Source organism: Cinclus cinclus, chromosome 3 (genome assembly GCF_963662255.1).
Source record: "Cinclus cinclus chromosome 3, bCinCin1.1, whole genome shotgun sequence".
Lineage (NCBI taxonomy): Eukaryota > Metazoa > Chordata > Aves > Passeriformes > Cinclidae > Cinclus > Cinclus cinclus.
In genome coordinates, this window is record NC_085048.1 from 115,598,206 (window position 1) to 115,621,058 (window position 22,853).

A 22,853-nucleotide genomic window follows, 5' to 3' on the forward strand; every position below is an offset into this window, starting at 1 on the left:
GGTAGCTAAAGGGGGTAGGTGCTAGCTCACTGGTACCATCTGAATCCATCCTGGTTCAGATGACTGAACTAGAGGATTTCTACATGGAAGACACCACTAATCATAACAAAATGGGCTCATCAGCTGCATCTTCTTGAGGAACAGGATAACTCGATCGTATCTTTGGAGAGGGAAATCTGTTATGTCTGGTTGGCCTCACTTAATGCATCTTTCCTTTTTGCCTCTTCAGGTTGAGGATGTTTGGGAGCTGTCTGGTGGAAGCGGCCATGTCGCGAGTAACTCAAACACGCACCTTCCCAGCGAGCTTCCCGCTCCTGAGCCTTGTCCTGGTGCTGCTCGTCCATGCAGAGGGCACCCATGCAGAGAGCCCCAGTGAACTGCCCGCCAACGACACCGAGGAGTGCGCTGGCTCCTATATCTGCAAAAAGGGTGTGATTTTACCAATATGGGAACCCCAGGACCCCTCGTTTGGGGACAAAATCGCTCGGGCAACGGTGTATTTTGTAGCAATGGTGTACATGTTCCTGGGTGTGTCCATCATAGCCGACCGCTTCATGTCCTCCATCGAAGTCATCACGTCCCAAGAGCGGGAAATAACCATCAAGAAGCCCAACGGCGAGACCAGCAAAACCACCGTGAGGATCTGGAACGAGACTGTTTCCAACCTCACGCTGATGGCCTTGGGTTCCTCTGCTCCGGAGATCCTCCTGTCTGTTATCGAGGTGTGCGGCCATGGCTTCACAGCGGGGGACTTAGGGCCGAGCACGATCGTGGGGAGTGCTGCCTTCAACATGTTTGTCATCATTGCAATCTGTGTGTACGTGGTGCCAGACGGAGAGATAAGGAAGATCAAGCACTTGCGAGTGTTTTTTGTTACAGCGGCCTGGAGCATCTTTGCCTACACTTGGCTTTACATTATTTTATCTGTATCTTCTCCTGGGATTGTGGAGGTTTGGGAAGGCTTGCTCACCTTCTTCTTCTTCCCCATCTGTGTAGTGTTTGCCTGGATAGCTGACAGGAGGCTTTTATTTTACAAGTACGTCTACAAGAAATACCGAGCTGGCAAGCAGAGAGGTATGATCATCGAGCATGAGGGTGACCGGCCCTCCTCCAAGGCTGACATCGAGATGGATGGAAAGGTTGCTAATTCTCACGTGGAGAACTTTTTGGATGGGACACTGGTGTTGGAGGTGGATGAGAAAGACCAGGATGACGAGGAAGCCAGGAGGGAAATGGCTCGGATCCTGAAGGAGCTGAAACAAAAGCACCCGGACAAGGAAATCGAGCAGCTCATAGAGCTGGCCAACTACCAAGTCCTGAGCCAGCAGCAGAAGAGCAGGGCTTTCTACCGCATCCAGGCCACTCGGCTCATGACCGGCGCTGGCAACATCCTGAAGAGACACGCTGCAGACCAGGCCCGCAAAGCCGTCAGCATGCACGAGGTCAACAGCGAGGTGACCGAAAATGACCCCGTGAGCAAGCTCTACTTCGAGCAGGGCACCTACCAGTGCTTGGAGAACTGCGGCACCGTGGCCCTGACCATCGTCCGCCGGGGAGGAGACCTGACCAACACGGTGTACGTCGACTTCCGGACAGAGGACGGGACGGCCAACGCCGGCTCTGACTACGAGTTCACTGAAGGGACAGTGGTCTTCAAGCCTGGAGAGACCCAGAAGGAAATCCGTGTCGGCATAATTGACGACGACATATTTGAGGAGGATGAGAACTTCCTGGTCCATCTCAGCAACGTCCGTGTGAGCACCGAGGCCTCAGACGAGGGCGTTCTTGAGGCCGGTCGTGTCTCAACACTTGCCTGCTTGGGATCACCATCTACCGCCACGGTCACCATTTTTGACGATGACCACGCCGGCATCTTCACCTTCGAGGAGCCAGTAACGCACATCAGTGAAAGTGTAGGAACCATGGAAGTGAAAGTGTTGCGAACCTCTGGAGCACGAGGAAATGTTATTGTGCCCTACAAAACCATCGAAGGCACGGCCAAAGGTGGAGGAGAGGACTTTGAAGACACCTGCGGGGAGCTGGAGTTCCAGAATGATGAGATAGTGTAAGTCAAGGTTTTGTTTGTTCCTTACCATCTCTATTTCTTCTGAAACGAAATGCACTTAGCTCCCAGAGCTGCACTGGAGGCGTTTGGGTGCCAGTGCATTGCAATAAGCCATGAATGGCCCTAGGTGCTTTGGGGAGCCTGAAACACTGTGGCCCTGCCTTGCCAGCAGACTGGAGAGTGATGCCTGGTCAGGGGGACTCCAGCCTTCCAGCAGCAGGGAGGTGGAGCTGATCTGGGAGCTGTCCCCAAGCGCTGAGCAGATCTCTACAGCCTGAGCTCTGCAGCGGGGCAGAGAACAAAGCCGAGGTGGCTGTGACCACACAGGCACCAGGGCGTGTCCTGCAAAGGGCTTAAACTCAATGTGTGAACTGTGGCACCTGCTTCCTCGTTCCCATGGAGGTATGGGGTCACAACCTGTCCTGCTGATGCTCTGCTCAGGGCTTTGGTGAAGGTTGCTTCACCTCCTGCTGTTCTAAAGGGTGCAGTCCTGGGTCACTGTTCAGTACACGTCTTGAAAAAGTGTTGTCATGCAGGGAAGCCTCATGGTTAGGAGGTAACTGCAGCCACATTCAGCTGCTTGCAAGTGAAAAAGGGAGGCTGAAAGCTGTTGGAGACTGTTCCTGAGTGTTGCTGTTTGGATGGTGGGGAAATTATTAGTGCTGTAGCCTTATTACATTATGTGGAGAACATGATAATAATTTGCTCAGTAAATCATGGTAGAAAACATCTACCCTTGGGTATGTCCTGAAGACATTTCCTTGCCTAGCTGGTGCTCTGGGAGGAGTAAGGATTGGAAGCTGTGCTATTTCAGCCTGAGGCTCTTCCTACAGTGAATTCTGTGTTTGCCGCCAACAGGGACTAAGTTCTGTAGCACAAAAACACTGCATAGAACCGAAAGAAGTAACTGATAAAGGGCACTGCTGTGTCAAGGGGGAGTTAAACTTTGGCTTGGGTGTTACTTATTGTGCTACTGGTCTCCTAGGAGCTGAGACAAACCATGGCCAGCGCCCAGAGTGGTCCTTGTGTTCTGTCACCTGTGTCTGCTGCATCTGCACAGGGAGAATGAAACTTCTTCATAAAACTTCTTGAAGTAGATGGAGGGGGGAAAAAAGGTGATTTGTAGTTCTCAGGTAGGATTTATACCAGTTGGGATTTTGACTTCTCAGGAAAAAACTGAGCAAAAACTTTACAGCTCTACAATCTGGAGGCCACAACAGGCATGTTGCTCACACAAGGGTCAAGAGCACAAGGCTCTGACTCCTGAATAATAAATGCAGTGGAGAGGAATGCAGTTATTTGAATAATTTTTTATTATTTTGGGAGAAGCAGGGAGATGTCTGAAGAGGTGCAATGAGCTAGGCTATAAGGATATCTCCCAAAGGCTCTTCGCTTTTTATCCAGGTCACTCAGAACTAGCAAAACTGGGCTAGTGGCAGTTAGATTTGACATTTTTTCCCAGCTCCCATGAGATGTGACATGTTTACATGGCAGGCCAAACACAGGGCCACAGGGTCTGAAGTGGCACTCAGAGGAGCTTGGACTCCCTGCCTTGCCTTGGATCCATCACTGTGGCCAGGATCTCTGTGCTGTCCTTCATCCAAGACTTGCCTGTGCTGCCTCTTGGTGCTTGGGCTGTGATGAGGTGAGGTGTTCTTCCTGGCACTGCTGTGCCTGCTTGCCTCTGGGGGTGGCCTTCTCTCCTCTGAGCTGTTCACTGCTGACTTTTGCCAACAGCCCAGTAACCAAGGGGTGTGCTGGAAGTGAGCTGACCACATCCTGTGGGATCTGTGCTGGTGTGCCCTCACCAGGGCTGCAAGCCTCCTCCTTCCCCCTCTTACTGGCTGCCAGAATGTGCACAGCAAGCATGAAACAGGGGAAAGAAGCTTTCTTAGAAACCCGAGCGTGCTTTTTCTGTGCGGATGCCCTTGTATCTCTGTTGGCTTTAAACCATCTCTGGCAGGAACCACAGTGAGTGATGGTACCTCAGAAGTGCCCACAGCCTGGGGCCTGGGTGTAAGGAGGTGGTGACTTGCAGGGACAGATGTTGGCCAAGGGGCTTTCTTCATTCAGGTGGGACAGGACATTGATAGAATGGTAAATATTCCAATCTACCCGTGTGCCTGAGAGGCAGCAGGTATTAATCTGAAACTTAGCTGCTACAGTCCGTGTTCAGGTGCTGGGTGGTACCATCTGACTGGCAGATTTCCTGCAGTTCCATGTTTTGCCTGGACACAAGTTTAGGACAACCATGCAGCACAGAGACAGAGTGTTCCTGATGCTGAGCTGCTGCTTACGGGCATCCTCCCTTGGAAGAATTTGCTCCAATAAAGAAGATATACTAGCACAATATGTGGGTTTATGGAGCTAAAGATTTTTTGCTCTGTCATTGCTTGATAGTGCTGTACTTCAGTTAAGTCACGGTTATGTAGAATGGTGCAATTCCCTAACACATTGGATTCAATAAAGTTCTAAAATTCCGGTTTTTCCCATGCTCTGATGGCCAAGAGATGTCTTTGCTGTCCTTTGTAAAGGTCTTTAGTGCCTCTTCAGTTCTGCCATTCAAGTCTGAATGAATCAGCTTAATAAAAGTGAATAAGATGTGTTTTTCTGGGGCAGTAATAACAAAGGTAGGGCAGTACAGGGAAACATGAAGATGAAAGAAAAGCATGTACAAGCCTCTGTTATTAGAGGGCTGGCTTGCTGGTAAGTCCCAGTAAAATTAGAAAGTGCTGTGAGGGCCCTGATCTTCTGGAGACCTCCCTCTGGTTCCCAAAAGACCTAATTACGTAACATGCTGTTTGTTTGTCCAGAGAGACTTTCCCATTTTGCAATCTGTTGATGTCCCCCCTTCCCAGAGTACACAAAACAGCAGTTTAACTGCTGAAGCCATGCTGCTCCTGTGCATTTAAACAATCATCTCGTTCTGATGCTACCAAAAAGAGATGTGTAGTGGAGAAGATGTTGGCCCTCCTGTGGAACGTTTCACCCAGCACTGCTGGTACCCAGGGCTCTGAGACACTGGTGTAGGTGCTGTGATTTAAAGTGCAAGAGAGCCTTCCCCCTGGGGCCACCCTCAACGAGGTGGCTCTGGCCTTGTCTTGCATCTCCACTAATGATCCAAGCTTTCTGCATGAGAACATGGAGAAGATGTGTCCTTCCTGCCCCCTCTCCCATCTACTACAGCTATTGTGATCATAGAAGAGGTCACTGGTTCATCCAGCCAGTGTATTTTTATCTCCTGACTGAATGCTAAATAATTCTAAAGAAGTCCAGCTTCCCATATTAGAGGAGGAAGCAATAGTTCCCTCAGCTGGTATCCCATCAGCTCTTCTCCTTTCTGTCTCAAAGCATCAGGAGGAGCACCTCTTCCAGATGTGATTGCAAAGCTCTTTGAAAACAGTGTGTTCTTTCATGTTCAAAAAACACAGTTTTCCTAGGGATAACATTGCAGCTAGAGATCTGTTACAATCTGCACTCCAGATGTCTGCACACATCCCCCCCCAAAAAAAGATTTTACTGCATTGATGTCAGTGAGGAAGATGGCACATATGGACAACCAATTAAGCTCACATTTCACCTACATAGTCACACCTGTAAATGCTTGGAAAATCTTATGTCAAATGATCCTGCTGTTCATGATACACAGTTTAGTTGTTTTTATAAAACATGTCTGCTGCAGATTTAGAAAATGACACTCTTTGCCCGCTGAATTTGATTTGTCCAAGTGATTTTTGGCATTCCTCTGGAAGTATAAATTTAGGAGCTGAATACTAACAGACATACAAACATCACCTACATCCCATTATATTTTTTGGGGGGGGAAAGTGTTCCCAGAAACCACATAGGCTCCCTCCCAAGAGCCCTTTAAAAATGTCAATGTCAATAAGTATAGATTAGGGGAACCAAGAAGGTATGGCTTTTTGAAGTGCCCCTTTTCTTTTCCAAAAAAGAAGTTGGGTCAGGTGTTTCTAAAGAAACAGCAAAAATAACACCCTGACTCAGTCCTGGAAGCCCTCTATATCAGTTTCTTATCTGTGGCCTGCAGTTTCAGAGAAAAAAAAAAACCTCCAGCATGAGCAGCCTTGCATTAGGATGCAGCTGAAGAGCAGGATGTCTTCTGATGTGGCAGAGAGAATTCTGTAAACCAGGCTGGAAGGGAAGCAAAGGAATATTCCCCTTTTCAGGTTTCGCTATTGAGCACACTCTCTTCCTCTTTGTGGTCCCACTTTGTTCTGCTGGGCCATTGTGCATCCCCTGACTCAACAGCCCCAGCTCGCACAGGGTTAATGCCTGGCAGCACAGTGTGAGATATCAAAGGAGACCAAACAATGATTAAACTCTTGTTGGGCCTGTTTCCAGAGCCCAGCATGGGGTTTCCAGAGTATTCTCCCCTTGCTGCTGGAAGTCTTGCTTGGCCCAGTGGGATTTGCAGGCAGTACAGATGCAGCCAGCTGGATCTAGGGCTTGGATCCTTGGCAGAAGCACCCAGTGTTCCTGGTCCATCCAGAACAGATCCCTCCTACAGGAGGTGGCCCTGGCTGAGCCCACAGCAGGGCTCAGAGCCACGTGTGTTGCACCACGCTGGGGCATGGATGGGGCCCTTTTGAGAAGGAGAAGTTCTCTGGGCCTGAAATGTGTAATTTCTTTGGTTCCTGAATGCCAAACGCTGGTTGTCATCTCTTCAGAGGGGGAAGATACAAATCGAAGAGGGTCATCTGTCTTTTTGTCCTCTTCATTCAAACAATGTTTAGTCTTTCCTGAATGCTCTTAAAATATTGTCCTTAGTATCTCCCAGGCACAGGCATCTCTCTGAAAGTGCTGTGGTCAAGCATGTCTGTGTTAGGAGACAGCAAGGGAATAAAGCCATGTGATGTCCACAGATCTTCCCCTTCATGCTGTGCCCAGGACATGGCAGGTACTGAAAAACATATTCCCAAGTGCCACGTCAGGTCTCCATCCCCTGAAGAGCTCTGTCTCCCAGTGTCCCATGGCTTCATTTGCTCCCCAGGGTGAAGCCACCGAGGGTGCCACTCCTGTGGCACGTAGATCATCGCGGTGTTGTGGGACAAATCCTGCTGGTGGCTCCCTCGGGGAGGGTGAGCACAGGATGCAGGACGTGCTGTTTGCCCAAATAAGTCAGGAAATCCAGGAACTTGATTGCATGATGTCCCCCGTGGAGGGGATTAGGCAGTGAAGTCATGTTATTGGACAAAGCAAGTTGTGCCAGCACATCACTGGGGGTGAGTGGTGGGGGGAGAAGGGTGAGGACAAGAGTTAGCTGAAGAGCTGACACAGTTTTTGTCCTTGAAAAACCAATGTTTCCTTATTTGTAATGAACTGTTGTTGGCAATTTACTGCTGCCAGCTGCATCTCTGTGGTTGATTAAGGGAGCTTGGATCTTAAATATGTAATAACTCCCTGAAAGCCATTGAGAGGTAGTTATTAGCTTCATCAGGGCCCGTGTACACATCCTTTATGAAAAGGCTACCTATTAAATGCATTGTAGTGATTTACAAAATGCAGGATCTAGGCTTGTTTTAAGAAATTAAAACAACATCCCTAGCAAAGCTTGTTGGCACGGGAAATTTATCTCAGAGTGAAGCACTGCTCCACAGCTCCCTGATAGGGAGGCACGAATAGGGGGTAGGAGAAGTCCTATCCCTTTTTGCAGACCCTTCTTTCCCTGGCATGTGCTTGAGCACCTCTGGGAGCAGCATTGGCACCAGCAAGTTTTTACAACAGAGCAGGCATCTACCCCTCTCCCAGATGTGCACATGGGATCCAAAGCTGTGGCAAATCCTTGAGCAGGGAGAGGTAATACACGGGATCACAATGCAATTGGAGTTCAAGCTGGGCATTTGCCCTGGAAGCAGACTTCTGTCGTCTGACACTTCGCCCTTGGGTTTGAACTCAGTGGATGGCACTCAGTATTCTTCCAGCAGCAGGGCTGAATCCGTGGGCTCAAAATGAGAGTGACAGAACAAAAAGCAGACAGCTGACCACAGCCAGCATCCAAGCATCTGTACAGACGGGCAGAGAACACATCTGCTGCCATCCAAAGCTGGGCCTGGCAGACTGAGTCAGAAGCAGCCCCTCCTCAGAAGGAGAGGCTGAGCCTGGAGGCATCACCCCGCCTGCTGCAGGCGAAAGAGTGTGATCAGCCAGCTCTTTGCTCATCGGGGGGATGTGAAGTTGCCCTGCCCCTGTCAGATGCACAGTCTTCCATGACTGGATCAGACTTCTGTGTGTCTCTACTGGCTCTGCTCACAGCAGGGACAAAACCATGCGTCCCCTAGCAAGGACATGCCCATCGCTGCCACGCAAGGGGAAAGTCACCTAACCCGTCCCTCATCTCTGCTCCTTCCATTTGTTCTCCAGCACCACAGGGGAGCTGTTTTAGCTTAACCTTCACAGTCTGGTCTTGCTGAACCAGCTGTGTTTTCCCAGTACTCCTAGATGAGGAGCTTTGTTTAACAGCCTGTCACAGCCACAGTGTTTGCCGTGGTGTGTGCGTGGCCTCGCTGCACTGGTATTGTGGGGTATGTCCTCCACTTTGCAGTCATGAGCATGGTTGGAGTGAGGGTCCATCCTCTCCAAGTCATACATGCCAGTTAGCCTGAGGACATCTTGGGATACATCAAAAACTCTACTAATAAAGTTTCTGACAATGACATTAGAGGCACTGTGCTGTTTTCCAAGAATGGCAATGCTGGATCCTGGGTGACAACAAACAGTAACAGCATTCTCTGTTTTAAAAATATCTTAGTGTAAGAGAGAAAATATTCCCACTGCTGTGTAAGTAAGAGGGTGACCAGCATGAGCTTCCTCTGCCCAGTACCTATATGGTTCCATTTCCATAATGTCTGGACTGCTTCCTACACAATCAAAGTAACAATCAAATGTGTTTGGCAGTGAGAAACAAAGCAATACCAAGGAATGGGGGCATGGCTGGATCCCTGTGAGCTGGGTGCTGGAAGGATAGAGGTGGAACTGATGGCATATTCCTGCCCCCACAGAGCAAAACACTTTCCTGGGAAAAGTCCCCTGTGTGCAGATGACTGGGGACAGGGACAGGGCCCAGCTGAGTGGAGTCCAGTGCAGAGACACAACCTTTGGAGTTTTTCGAGGGATGGTTTAAATTTTATGGCATTGTTATCAGGTAGCTTCTTTGGAGGGCTTGAGTGATTCCTCTGGTTTTTTGCTCCCATTAAAACACCGATGTGTGGTAGTCACACACTGTGCTATTTTGGGGTCGTGCAATATGGCTCTAATTCAACCACAAGCCCAGTACACCCTGCAGGAGACCCTTGTCCCAAGGGCCAGATGCACTGTCACCAGGTGGCAAAGCTGTTGTCTCACTGGCTGGGACATAAGAAGGACATGAAGACAAAAGAGGATTGATTTGCTACGAGTTCTTTTCCAAACTTGGTTGCTTCCTTCCTGGTAAGAAACTCATTTTGAGATGTGCTTGCATGCTCCTGGTTTAATTTGTCAGTACAAGTGATCCTACAAAACAAAATAGTGTGTTTTACAAACAATTTGGAGTATAAACCTATGGATCCATGAGCACTCAGCAGCCCCCAAAGCTGCCAAGCAGGCTCTCAGCATCCCCCCTGCCTGGCCTTATCCTTGGTGCTTGCCCTCCCATCTCCATAATGATCATGTGGCCGTGGCTCTGCCATCCTCTGCCCCAAAACCTCCCCCATGCACCCTGAGCACCAGTGTTGTGACAGACTATTTATTCTGGCATGCCTTTGGATAAGGGCAGGCAACACTCCTGTCTGGAGACCGTGGACACTGTGCTCCGAGGAGCTGTGTGTCCTCAGCCAGAACCCTCCCTCTGCCCTCAGTGATGCCACTGTGCAGCCCAGGCTCTGCTGTCCTCACGCTGCACAGCTCTCACAGAAATTCACAGCCCTGTCACAGCGAGTAAGGCAGAAAAAAAAAAAAAAAAAAAAAAGCGCCAGTTCTGCAGGGAGTCTGGAATGAATTGAGCTGCAGCGAGCAGGGGAGAGACGCCCTGGTTTCATTGAGAAGAGGAGGCTTGATCTGAAACAAAACCTGTTACTTTGGCTCAGGCAGGTAGGAAGCAGGTTTTACCTGGCACCAGAGTCTGCACAGAAGCCAAGTGTTTGCTTGGTTCAGTAGATTTCCATTCACACTTTTGGTTTGGTTATTGAAATTTATCTTCCTCTTTAGTGACTGGGTATGTGACAGGATGTAGGGGAATAAGATATCACCCCTACACAGAGCAAAAATAATGTAAACATAGTCAATATCAATGCCCTAGGCATATATCATCCTGGGAATAAGGAGTGAAATGTAGCAGGAGATCTACCTGACTCATGAGCTCTCTGGTGACCTGGAACTCAGAAAGACTCATACAAAAATCTGAAAATGGGTCAGTTTAGTAGAGAGGATTGTAACAGAGAAGTGTGGGAGGGGTGGGTCAGAATCAGGCTGAGCATGAAGTGGACAAGAACTAGACGGGAAGGAGATGCTCTGGACATTCATGCCTTAGCAATGCAGAGGAAGAAGAGGAAGGGGGCTAAACAGCAGATTCTGCCAAGAAGCATGCCCCTCTGTGATGTCTGTGATCATGAAGTCTGCAGGTGTAGGACAGAGATGATGCAGCATGCCTGTCCTCAGAACAGAAGGCACACAGAAATCTCGCCTCCTGCTGTAAGGGGAGTGTATAGAGGGCTCTTAGCAGTCTCTCAGGAAGGTTTCCTGGGCAATGGGTGACATGTGCAGGCAAGCTCAGAAGCTGCCTTCAAAAGCATCTCATCCAGATTAGGTCTGCTTTTGTACCTAAAAGAGCCTAGAATAAATCAACACGTTATTTGTAAGTACCTCAAAGATAACAAGGAGATGAATAACAGCCAGCATATATTTGTCAAGAACAAATCTTATCAAGCCAACCTAATTTCCTTTTATGCCAGCCTTTTGGGTAAGGGAGAAGCAGTGTTGTCATATCAGTGAGCTTCAGAAGGGCTTTTAATGTTGTCTTGTTTAGCACTGTCATAAGCAAGCCCTGGCTAAATGGGCCACTGGGGTGATGGGGTCTAATCTGTCTGGAAAGAGAAATGTGTCACTGGATGGGGGTGAAAAGGTGTTCAGTAGGTGCTTGTCCTGAAATGGAGCATGCTGGCCATGGGAAAGGGAAAATCGGTGTTTTAGCTTGCAGAGACTAAAGAGAATGGAGTCTGAAAACATTATCAGAGGTAGGAGGGGGATTTACAGAGATATGAATTATCCTGAACAGAAGCAAGATGCCGTAAAGTGCTTGTGTAAGAAAAGTCATAAACACAAATTTAAGTGGAAGGGGAACAACCAAGTCAGGGAGTGCCATTATGACCTGGCAGCCAAATCTGAGCTCACAACACTGTGCTCTTGCAATGAATGAGACAGATGCCATCCTGAAGCTATTCAAGAGGAGGGCAACCATCCTCATGCTCTCTCTTGGGGGAGTGGGTGGCCTCTGTCAACAGCAGAAAACAGCATAGAAGGCACTGCCCAAAATCTTACTGAAGGTACCAGGTGTATTGTCTCTTTTAATACACCGATGAGGCCTCGGGAACTTTCTCTTCTCTCACAAAGTGCTAGCCAGGCCAAAGTGTCTGTGTGAGTTGCACCTCAGCCAGGTGGCCCCTTGTCCTGCAGGGTCTTCTGCCACAAACCTGTGATGGGATAACATCTAAAGCAACCTACAGACGGAGCAGAAAGACCAAATGCCCACATGGAACCTGCACAGCTTCCCTGTGGCCACCCACTCTGGGCTTGTTGCTCTCAAGGGATATCTGGGGCAGGGGCAGTGCTGCCATCTGTCTCCTTTGCCAATAATTAGATGCAATCCAAGCTTCCCTGCAGGAGAGCCCTGTCCCCTTGGGGGAAGAAGCAAGGCTGCACAGATTAAGGAAGCTAATTAGAGGGGAAGAGAGCATTGGTACTGAAGCCCCAACAGTAAACTTTGAAATCTAGATAAGGGAGCAGTATTTAATTATATGCAATTAAAACACTGTATCTCAGCCTCCTGAGAACTGGCAGTCCTGGAAAGCCCTCACAAAGGTGCTAATGAGTAGATCTGAAGGCAGCAGAAGGCTAAGGGGCTGCACTTATCAAACTTGACCTGGGACACACACCTGAAGAGCTAGGAAAATTCCCTTGGACTACCACCTCCTTATTCCTGCACAGTGTCGTCCCCCTCCCAGAACAGGTAATGGGAACACAGTTCCTGGGAACAGAAAAGGAGATTGCTCTGCTCCTGCATGGCAAGACCATTGAAGGCACCTACTCAAGGACAGGTGAACCTGAGAATGTAGGGGAAGTCAGAGAGGGTTGTAAATTCTTGGTCTGAGAAACAAGCTTTGTGCCCTTTTCTCCCAGTGTGCAGGAGAAAAATCTCCTTCCTGCTCCTGTGCCTGCCAGCCAAGAGTATCCTAGAACCTCCAGGGAGCACCACGCCAATGTTCCCCTTTGCTCCACAAAACCTGCAAAGGTATCTTAGGTTATTTTCTTGCAAGTTCCATCCGGCCACTAAAGCATCTACTTCCCCTCCCTGCCCCTTTGCTGCATCCCATACGGAGTCCCTGACTTCTGATCCTTTCACCTGTCCTCTTCAAGCCAGGAGGGCACTTTAGTTTCCCTGTAGAGTGCCTGCCTTGTGCTCAAACATTGCCTGTGCCAGCTGAGCCAGCAAGCTTTGTGGACTGCAGCTGCAGCTCTCATCCCATAGCTGCTGCTGGGTGCTAATGCCGAATCACGACGAGGGAAAGCTTGGATGAATTCATGTCATCTGACAGATTAGAGCTGCAGAACCAGCCTCAAGTTATCCAAAATTCCTCTTCCTCAGTATCTTCAATCCCTTAAGGAAGGCTTTTAGTTCAGCCTTGGCTGCCAAAGGAAGTGGTTGCTGTTTTAATTTGTAAATAAGAAGTGCCAGAGGGCTTCTACCTTCTGAAAGGCAGTAGCTTTGAAAAGCACAGGTGAAAACCTAGGGCTCCTTTTCCTGCATCCTTAAGGATGGCCTGTTCTCGCTGAGGAACACACCTGGTGCAGGTCTCTTGTTGTGCAGCTGCAGTGGGAGCTGCAGGTTGTGCCAGGGGTGGGGGAAATGAGTGGAACTTCTGGCAAGGGGCTGTGACCTGGCACCAACCTTTTGTCTGACAAAGGGACGGGACCTGCAGCACTGGCTGGGGGTGGCCAGTCCCCTGGGGACTCTATAGAACCCAAATAAACAAGCAGAAGACCCCAAACAGATATATCAAGTGTAAGGGGCGTAAAGAGCAGGAGGGGAATGGGTGCACAGACTGTAAGGGTGCAGAAGCCCAGGGATTCCTTCACTGTCCCTGGAGGCATCAACTCAGCTGTTACAGTGTGACTGCACCTCAATTAAATTACTTAAAGAACCAGACATCTGCAGGAAAGCTGGGACTGAGAGGGTGAGAGAATCTTGTCTGACTGTGTGAGTGTGGTGTGTGGAGCTCTGGGCACCTGGGGGTTCACTGGAGCCTCCTGCTGCCAAGGGGCTTTGGTCCCAGCAGTGAAGGTTTTGGGTGGTGCAGCTGTGACTCCCTGAGTGGCTCCTGAATGGTCAGACTGCAAAGATTCCTGAACAATATTTTGCCTGGCCTTTGCCCCCACGTTCTGCCTGCAAGGAGCCCTTCTCTTTTCGATGTGCAAAGCCCATGAGTCACATCTGTGATATTGTCACAAACGGCTTCCTTCCCTGGTGACACAGCTTCTTAAAATGGTGCAAGACCCAAAAGCGATGACCGTGCCATTGAGGTCCATTTTATTTGTCTGAGCCTTTCTGGTGATGTTTTCCTTTGCTGTGCCAAGACCTAAAACCTCAGGGCATCCGTCACTCATTGTGTTTTAGGTGAAAATTAAATTTCTTGTTGAATCCCAGGACTCCAAGAGCTGTGGTCTTAAGAAAAGTGCTGACTAATATCTAGTGTGCTCTGTCTGGTCCTTGGTGTGCCAGGGAAGAAGTTGCCACGCTTCAGGAGAAGAATTGCTCTCAACTGCCAGTCCTCCAGAGCTGGAAGGAAAGGCAGAAGGCTTAAGTTGCTTCTCAGTTCAAGCTTTCCTACATTAGTATGAATGAGCATGTTGGTGTCTTGCAAATACGCAAACAGATTTCCACAAAGCGCTTGCTAATGAACCAAACCAGCAGCCTGTCCTTTCAGTGATTTGTGGGGAGTCGGTAAAAGACTCAACCTGGGGAGCTCATTACCCTGCTGAAGGAGTGCATTTTTAGGGGAGATGCTGGGAAGCTGTTAGCTGCCAGCTGTGAGCCAGGCCCAGAGGCTTGGCAGTGCTGGGAGGAAGCCTGGGAGAGGAGACGTGCATTGCCTTTGTGGGCTCGCTCACAATGAGAATAATTTCTCTTTTCTGTGGTTGTGGGGCACAGGAGGGGCTGATTTGAACCCCCAATCACTGTAATCTCAGGGCCACTCACGCTGCTATTGTGCTGAGGTCTCGGGTTTCTGGTGTGAAGTGGAGAAGAGCAGAGCCAGCACCAGTGACAAGGGAGGACCACAGCAACCTACTTAACCACACGCCCAGTATAAACCAGAGGCCTTCTGGAAAATCCAGTCACGCTCCCAGGGCTTAAAAAAAAAAAAAAAAAAACAAACCAGGCTCTTTAATCCTATACATCAGAGGCAGTGTGGCACTGCTCAGCCACTGCTCTGCCTCACGGGCACAGTTCATGTGTCACCTGCAGCTATTGCACAGCTCAGGCAGCTATTCCACACCACTGCCCCTTCCTCTGGGTGTGAGTACATGTGCTCACTCAGGCAGCAGCTGCAACCACCTCCAAAAGGGGTGCAAATACCTCAAGGTGCACAAATACCTGAGGGCTGCACCTGCCTGTGCCTCAGCCATTAGAGTAGCTGAAAGGACGACCAGGGAAATGCATCCGTGGGGATGAGGTGGGCTAAGGTAAAATACTAGTAATTGGAAAGGGAGTGGAAGGAAAAAGGGAAAGAGGGGCCAAAATCACAATAGTTTGTATGAATGCCTCTTCTTAGCTGCTGCTGAGCATCTGAGAGCTGAGAAGTGCTTGGGTCCTCTCCAGAGTCCCCCTGTCCCATCAAATCTTAGAGCAAGGTCGTGCTGCTCAGGTTTGCAACAGGTACTTTGAAAAAGCTATCGAGTTTCATGTTCCGTGTGTTTGCCAGGAGAAGCCTGGCTTGGCACTAGGCATCAAAGGTAAAAGCAATGAGGAAAAGAGAATACTTCTAGCCTTGCCAAGAAAAGTCACTTGTCTTGGAAAGGAAGAAATAAATTGATCTGCATTTTCCTGCTATTCATCAGCGTTTTGGTGCCAAGGCAGTGCGTGTGAGAGAGAAAAGAAAAAGGATAATATGAAGAGCTCCGTATTTAATATTGTGTTAAACTCTTCCCTCCCAGCCAGAGCAGAGGTTCAAAATTCCTTTCCTGCACATGAGGGAAAATGTACTGATCTGTGTGAATGTTATTATTTAGGGAAGAAAGATTTACCTTTCAGGAAATCTGCAACCTGAATAAACCAATTTGGAAGTCTAAAGAAATTAATTGAAATTTTTGGGTTGTCAGATTTTCCTTGAAATTTCTTTCTTGCTTCACAGAAGATTAATTTTGCATTTTGAACCAAACTTTCCTTTATTGACTGTGGAAACTTTAGCAGGGGGGATGCATTTCAGGCCAAGTGTTTTGAGAAACTCTGCTAACAGCAACTGTGACAGAAGGTGAAGCAACAGCACTTCAGCACCTCAACGTCCCCGTGAAAGCCCATACATTGGGAAGGTATAGATTGTCAGGCAGCTTGTGCAACAGCTCTTTGCAAGTAAGGATTTGCTTCTAGCACCCCAGTTTTGAGGTGGGAAATCCTGCAAAGGAGCAGGTGGCAGTGTCAAAGCCACGTGCCAGCTTTGGACCTAGATGGTGACCTCCCCCAACCTCCATGGGGAGTGGGGAGCAGTGCCTGCCCTCCAGTCCTGGCTGAGCGCAGTGCCTTTTTGCTTTGTGGCATCAGTTTTACTCATTTATTTCTTTCTGAGCTTCGACTCACGGACTAATTAGAGGAGAGCTGGTGAGCTCAGCTAACGCATTTGAACACGGGTAGCTTTAGGCTTGCATTTGGGTCATTAAAAATGAACTAAGACGATGTTCTCTTTGCACCAGCTATTGTGAGCAGGGGCCTTGGCTTGGCAGCAGTTGTCTCCCCAACACCACTGCACTAATGACTTCTAGCACAGAAAGAGCAGTGTGTCATTAATGCAGCAGGGCGGTGGGAATCTGCTGTAGCAAAGTGGGGATCTGGGATAGAGCGGTTTATGGCACACCTGTAACAAAGCTGGGACTAACTGCATGAGTTTAGGAGGCTGGAGGGCACCATAAAGGGAAGCCCTTCCCTCAGGGATGTGCTCCCAAGGGTGTGGGCACGCTGCAGTAGGAGTGAAGTGGGTCTCCTTAGGGCCTCTTCTGCCTGCTGGAGTGACCAAGCAGCCTGGGTGACCTTGATATTTGAGCAAGGTTTTCTTCATTGTTCTGTGGGATGTCTCTGCTGGCTGCAGGCAGGTTTTGGTTGAGATGAAGGCCAGCAGTTTATAACGTAAAAGGCTGTAGAGAAATTCTTCATCTCAAATTGGTCTAAACTACAAATTCAACATAGCTACGTACGCCACAGCTGCTGGGAATGGTCTGTAAAGATCATCTGGCTTACCTCCCTGTGGGACAGAGGTTGGTTGTCATTCCTGCAACAGCAGAAACTGAGGAAATATTAGATTGAGGATTTCCCTCTCGAGTACGTTGCTGCATTTTCTCCTCTCAGTGAAAGTGAGGAAAATTGGAAACTCCACAGAAGCATACCTGCTTTTCATTTAAAAAGCTGGAGGAGGAAAAAACCATATAGATTTAGAGGTGCTGTTGGCTTGTATTTCAGAGTAAAGACCTGTTACAAAAGAAAATGCCACTTTTGCCTACTTCAGTCCCTGATGACAGAAACCTGCGTTGCAATACTAAGGATGAGTGACCTGCAGAGATTTACAGTGCTGGGAGGGCCCTGGGACATCATCCTGCCATGGAAGTACAGTCACATTGCTCCAGGTTCCATTGAGAAGGGAGGTGGAGGTCTGTTTGCATGCTGTGACAGTGGAAATGGCTCACATTTCTTGAGATGCAGAACAAAATTGCCTTCAGTTTCTTCCCCAGTCGCTCTGTGCCTTGTAGCAATGCTCTCTAGAGGTGGTTGCAATGCAGGCATAAATAAAATTTGGCATGCACTGGGACTACACATACCTGGAGCCATAACTTAATGAGTTAAATCAGAGCTTTTATTATCTAATTTCTCATTGTCATCCAGTTTCTTGCATCTCTGTAGATAATTGATGTGGAGAATAGTTCTTGCCTTCTGGAAACTGGCTGCCTTTTGAAATGCTCCCATCAGAGATGCATTTTTCAGGCTTGTACTTCTTTCTACTCATTATCCTGTTAATAGGCCTGTCTCGGCCAAGTGGAGGAAGGGGAATGTATTGGCAGGGTACACGAGGCTGGTGTGCCTGTGCCTTGGAGATGTGGGCACTGGGGCCTGGGGAGCAGATCCTGCCAGGTGAAGGGAGGATAATTCCTCTTCCTGCCACGCGAGCTGTAAGGGTGGCTGCAGCCTGGTAGAGGGCAGCCAGCTGAGCCACAGCTGGGGCTGGAATATGCCTTGGAGCAGGAGAGCTATGCCCCTGGCCGCTGCTCCTGTTGGGAGGCTCTCCGGCTGCTCTTTCGGCAAAGGAGCTCCTTTCAAATCTCAAAAATCCCAGCTGCAAAGGCACTGCATCTTTGAAGTCTCGAGGAGTATAAAAGACTGCAGATAAACCTGACGAGCTCTCCCCAGTAGCTAAACCCCTGGGTTATATTTGTTGAGATTGTCGAGAGAAGATCCAACAAATATTTGTAGCAGATTTCTACCGAGGACGCCGCGTATTCACATGAATGAGTGGAGACGGCTGCTCCTGCAGCTGGGGAGGGTAAGCCTGCATGCAAGTATCACTGTGCTCTTTTGGGGACAGCTCCTTTTCCTTTCCAGCCTTGTGCTTGGACGTATCTGGCAGATGTGCCTTTCTTTACAGATTTGTCCTTCCGTGTTCCCTGTGCCGTGTTTGGAGCGCCGCGTGTTTGGCCGTAGCACGCAAGGCAGGGAGCAGTGTGCACTGGGGGACAGAGGTAGCCAGGCACGTGGAATGAGGGCTGGCAGCAAAGGGGCTCTCACACAAGGCAGCAGGCATCAAGGTCTCTCCTCACTACACCTAATCCTCCTCCTGAGGCTGGAAAACCCCTTCTTCCCACGGAGACCTCTTGTCTTTCATCACCGTGCCCCTATTTCAAGCTCAGCCTCCCCTCTGCCCTGCCATCCCAGTGTCCTCTGCTGGGTGATGAGCTCAGGGTTAGGAGGCTCGTGCCCTGCCTCAGACCACGGGTCATCCTGCCTTAAAATGCACTGTGAGTACCCACACAGGTGAAATGCTGCTCCTGGCTTGGCCCTGCAGGCTCCCTGCAGAGAGGACTGGTGTGTGTCAGGCTTGGTCCTCAGGTGCCACAAGTGAAAGAATGAGCTGTGTTTTACTGGGATATAAATCAGGATTCCCTGGTGCCCTCTGGCCTGAAGTGGGATGTGTGGTGGTGCATGTGCATCCAGCCTGGTGCTGCCTGCAGGATGGGCTCCGGCTGGGAATGCACCAGCACTGCTAGGATAAGCCCAATAGTGCCCTCTGATGCAGCCCACACAGTAACAACTAGTACAAATAATAGCTACCAGCAAAACCCCCCTGTTGGGGTGGGGGGGTTCTGTTTCAAGCTGCAGTTCTCAAGCCTGCATGTCCTTATTTGTCATCACTGCAAAGAGGTTTGCTGTGTCCAGTGGTTGTTTCTACCCTGGGAACTGACCATTTGCTGTGTCTCAGCTGCCTGGTGTTACTGCTGCTTTGGCACTGAGAGAAACCAAAATTTGGTTGGTCAGGGGTTTCGTGATCACGCCCTGTGAGATGCAGCATGAGTTACAGAAAGAGAAGCAAAGGCTGGTATTGAAATAGAAGTGGTTCTCATGGTTTTGACACCCCATATGGCAGGGACATACGCAGAAATGAATTTGCTGCTGTTTGCTTAATAACAATAAGCAGGTTGAAGACAGTATGTTAGATCTTACAAAAGCAAACGTGACTTTTCGGTTATAATCTCTATTTTTTAATTGAGATGTTCACTGCTGTCTTCTTGAAATTCAGCTGCGAGTAGTGGGAAGGCATTCAACTGCAATGAAAAGGAAAGGCTGCCCCAGAGGCACATGCCTGTCAGAATGCTCTATGAGATGTCCTGTGCAGAGGCTGATGTCTTGATGAGGACCAAGCCTTGTGAGCTCCAGCTCAAGGCTTATACGTGTTGGCAAGCTCACTTGACTGGTTTGAGATTAACATTATGGGTGAGCTGTTAGAAGCCTTCATGCAGCAGGCTGAGAGCAGGAATGCCAGCTCCTTGCTTTTAAGCCATCTCTGTGGTGAACAGCAGTGTTTTAATAGCACAGTTTTAATACCACAGGGCCAAAGCTGTTGATTCTTCATGGGCCATGAACCTGTTCTTCCCCCCTGTAAGGAAAGGCTGCAGTGCTGTATTTTCAGGCCTGACTGGTTTTGAACATACGTCATAGAACCGTAGAATCATAGAGTGGTTTACTTTGGAATGGACCTTAAAGATCCTACCTGAAGTCCCACCCTGCTGCTGTGAACAGGGACACCTTCCACTAGACCAGCTATCTCAGAGCCCCATCCATCCTGGCCTTGAGCACTTCCAGGGATGGGCAGCCACAGCTTCTCTGGGTAACCTGTTCCTGTTAGCAAATGTTTAGGTAAAAGAAGAGGAGGGCAACAAGGAAATGCCTTGATCCCACCCATGCACCAGGGTGAGAAGAAGGACCCTGTTCTCTACACTAGGGGGGACACAATTTGGGAGCACCTCTGTGAGCGAAACTCTGCAGTTCATTTCCTGCTGATGCATAAGAACGTGTGGTGGGAGTTCTTAAAAAAAAATAGTGCAAATTGTGGACTTTTGCTATCAGAACTCGTTCAAAAAGGATAAGTCATAGCCACTTGTAGAGTCTAAGGCAATGCATTTCAATGCCCTGTGATTTTATGGGTCCCTTTTCATGCAGGAGTTGGTTTTGCTCTCATTTTTTTGCCAGCCTGAATACCAGTAAACACCATTCCTCTGTTCTTGTGTCTTGTAAAATGCCCTGCCTCTGCCTGGCAGTGCTTTCCTGCAGGAGTGCAAGGGGTCACCCCATAACTTTGCAGGAGTTACGAGTGCTTTATGATTCCCAGTTGCTGTCACAGGCACACGAGGCTGGGGGACTCCGAGCACTTGGAGAATGCTGCTCCCTGCCATACACGTGGCTGTGAGTGTGACGTGCTGAGACATCCCTGGGAGAGCAGAGCCCTTAATGCAGCAGCATGACAATCATACTTCAGAGCTAATTGACGATACGGGCTTGCTAATTTTACAGAGGTTAATGGATCTCCTTGGAGCCCTGTGTGTGTGAGGAGTGCTGGGGACTTAGCATCTTTTTCTCCCCCATGGAGTTCTTTGACCATATATAGCCAAGGTATCAACTTACAGGCCTGGGATTTCAGCTTTCTGTTTAGATTTCAGATGAAAGGCTGCAGTTGGAAGTGATTGTTATAAATATTTCCTGTTATCTGGTAGCAGGCTGACTTCAGCCCCTTCTAAGGAATTTGCCATAATTATCCTTTACAATGGCGAATGCAGCGTGTCCTCTGGCTGCCCCAGTGGGATGGAGGAGCACCATGGACCAGAGAGTTCCCTGGGGGCTGGAGTCCTTGTGAGGGACTCACCAGGGCTGCTTCTGCAGTCCTGACCCTACCTGGTTGCTTTCCCCTTGCTGGCAGGGTGATGCTGCTGCTGCTGGAGTGACCAGGGCTGGGCCACTTTTACAGAAGTTGGGCTTTGAAATGCGTCCCGAGGCTGGCAAAGGAGATGGAAGTGGTCAGTGCAAAGGGCAAACCTGCTGCTGTGGCCACACAGGGCATAGGAAGGGGGATTGGTGCTGCTCACTTTGTGGGACCCAAAGGATTCACCTGGGCTCTGCTCGCTCCCTGTTGGCCACCAGCAATGAGTTCCCGGTGGAAGGAGGGGAAGGAAGTGTAAAAAGTGGACTTTTGTCATACAAATGCTTAGAGTAGTAGGGATGAAAAGTGCTGTCACGCTCCCCAGGACTCTTTCATTTTTCCCTTTACCTCTCTCTCTCACCTATCTCTTTGAATCTCTTCATGTATCAAAAATCCACATCAAACCAGCCAGAGCTGCCACTACATGCAGTAGGGCTAAAAAAAAAATAAAAATGCAGTCAGATCAGTTAGAAATCCTCACTCCTGGGCCCCCACAGAAATGCTGCACAGTTGTGCAATTTAGTGCTCCTGAAGAAGAATAAATTTGCTTTTTAAAAAATTCATCAGCATATTGCATATATTTATAGTTAGCTGCAAGCCTTTCCAGTGAGAACTTCTAGAATTTATTTTAAATTAAAGTGACTAGCATGACATACCAGTACTTAGCCTTTTAACAAAAACATTTTAGTCGTATAAATACAGTTGCTATTATTAAACTCCAGGGAAAAGCCAGCAAGCTGCTGCAAATAGCATCCCTCTGCCCTGCCTGTCCAAGCTCTTCTGTGCATACCCAGAACCAAGACATTTCAACACCTTGTTGGAGATCAGGGGTTCATTTTAGTTTCTGTTCCCTTGATGGCTTGTAAAGCTTGTTTTAAACTTTGTTTCCACATGCTCTTCTTTATTCCCTTCTCCGTTCCATTATGTTACTCCTTAAAATATTTTTCCTTTTCCTTTAGACTTCTTTTTACCTCTTTCCTCTCCTTCTCTCATTACCAGGGAAGCCCAGTTCTCCGTGGTACTTTCTGGCCTTTCTGAAAGCATCCTGAAATGTGTTTTCTAAATCAGTTTCTGGAACTGACTTGAAGTACATCACAAGTTGCCCTCTGGGTTAGCAGATAGTAAGGGTACTTCTGTGCATTGAAAAAGGTGCCTGTAAATGAGATTTTAGAAAATCTCTGCCCACTTATCCTGTCTGTACTTACATCCTTCAGAAGTGCCAAGCGAGAGCAAGTTTTGATGCTCCAGAGCAAGCACCAGACACGCTGCTGACAGATTTTGAGCTGTGACCAGCACAGTGCAGGGAGGACCTCCTTTTTGGGGACCCCTCCCCACAAAAGAGTTGTCGATATTTAAAAACCAGGCAGCCAGTGACTGGGGTTATTCCCATCTCCTCCACCTTAGTCTTCTCCCAGCCCCTTTCCAAACAAAAGCTGAGCAGCTATTCCTCATGCAGCTTTTAAGCCTGCGTGGCTGCTAAGAGAGGGAGGATGCAATAAATCATCCAGTCAATTAACGAGGGACTTTCTCCTTATTTGTAACCTCCTTTCAAAGCAAATGAGTATGACTGGTAATGAAAGGAAACATATGCAATAGTTTAAAAATAGGTGTCTGAGGCCAGTGGGGGAAATCTTTGCCCTGCTGCGTGTGGCATCCAGCATCTCCAGTTTGCCCGCATCACCTCTCCACTCGCTCTCTCCCAGAACCCACTGTAGCTTATTCCTTCAGGTGATGGAGCAGCACGTCCACACCCAATGCCATGCCAGCACCATCCCATTCACGGGACTTTGCAGACTTTCTACAAACCTTAAACCCGCCATAAATCTTGCCCTTGAAGATGGGAAATGGAGGCA

General features: G+C 48.8%; 1 protein-coding gene across 19 annotated transcripts in view; it reads left to right on the forward strand.

Moving 5' to 3' along the window:
* Positions 1 to 236: 236 nt before the first annotated feature.
* SLC8A1 (solute carrier family 8 member A1) overlaps positions 237 to 22,853 on the forward strand; it is a 91,524-nt gene continuing 68,907 nt past the window's right edge. For 9 of the 19 annotated variants that reach the window (XM_062490673.1, XM_062490681.1, XM_062490676.1 and 6 more), the window contains exon 1: positions 318 to 2,065. In XM_062490673.1, coding sequence (XP_062346657.1) covers positions 510 to 2,065 — 1,556 coding nt within the window. In that variant the 5' untranslated portion in view covers positions 318 to 509. Of the gene's footprint in view, positions 2,066 to 22,853 lie in introns of all 19 variants that reach the window. The other 10 variants (XM_062490686.1, XM_062490684.1, XM_062490683.1 and 7 more) reach the window with 5 other exon arrangements.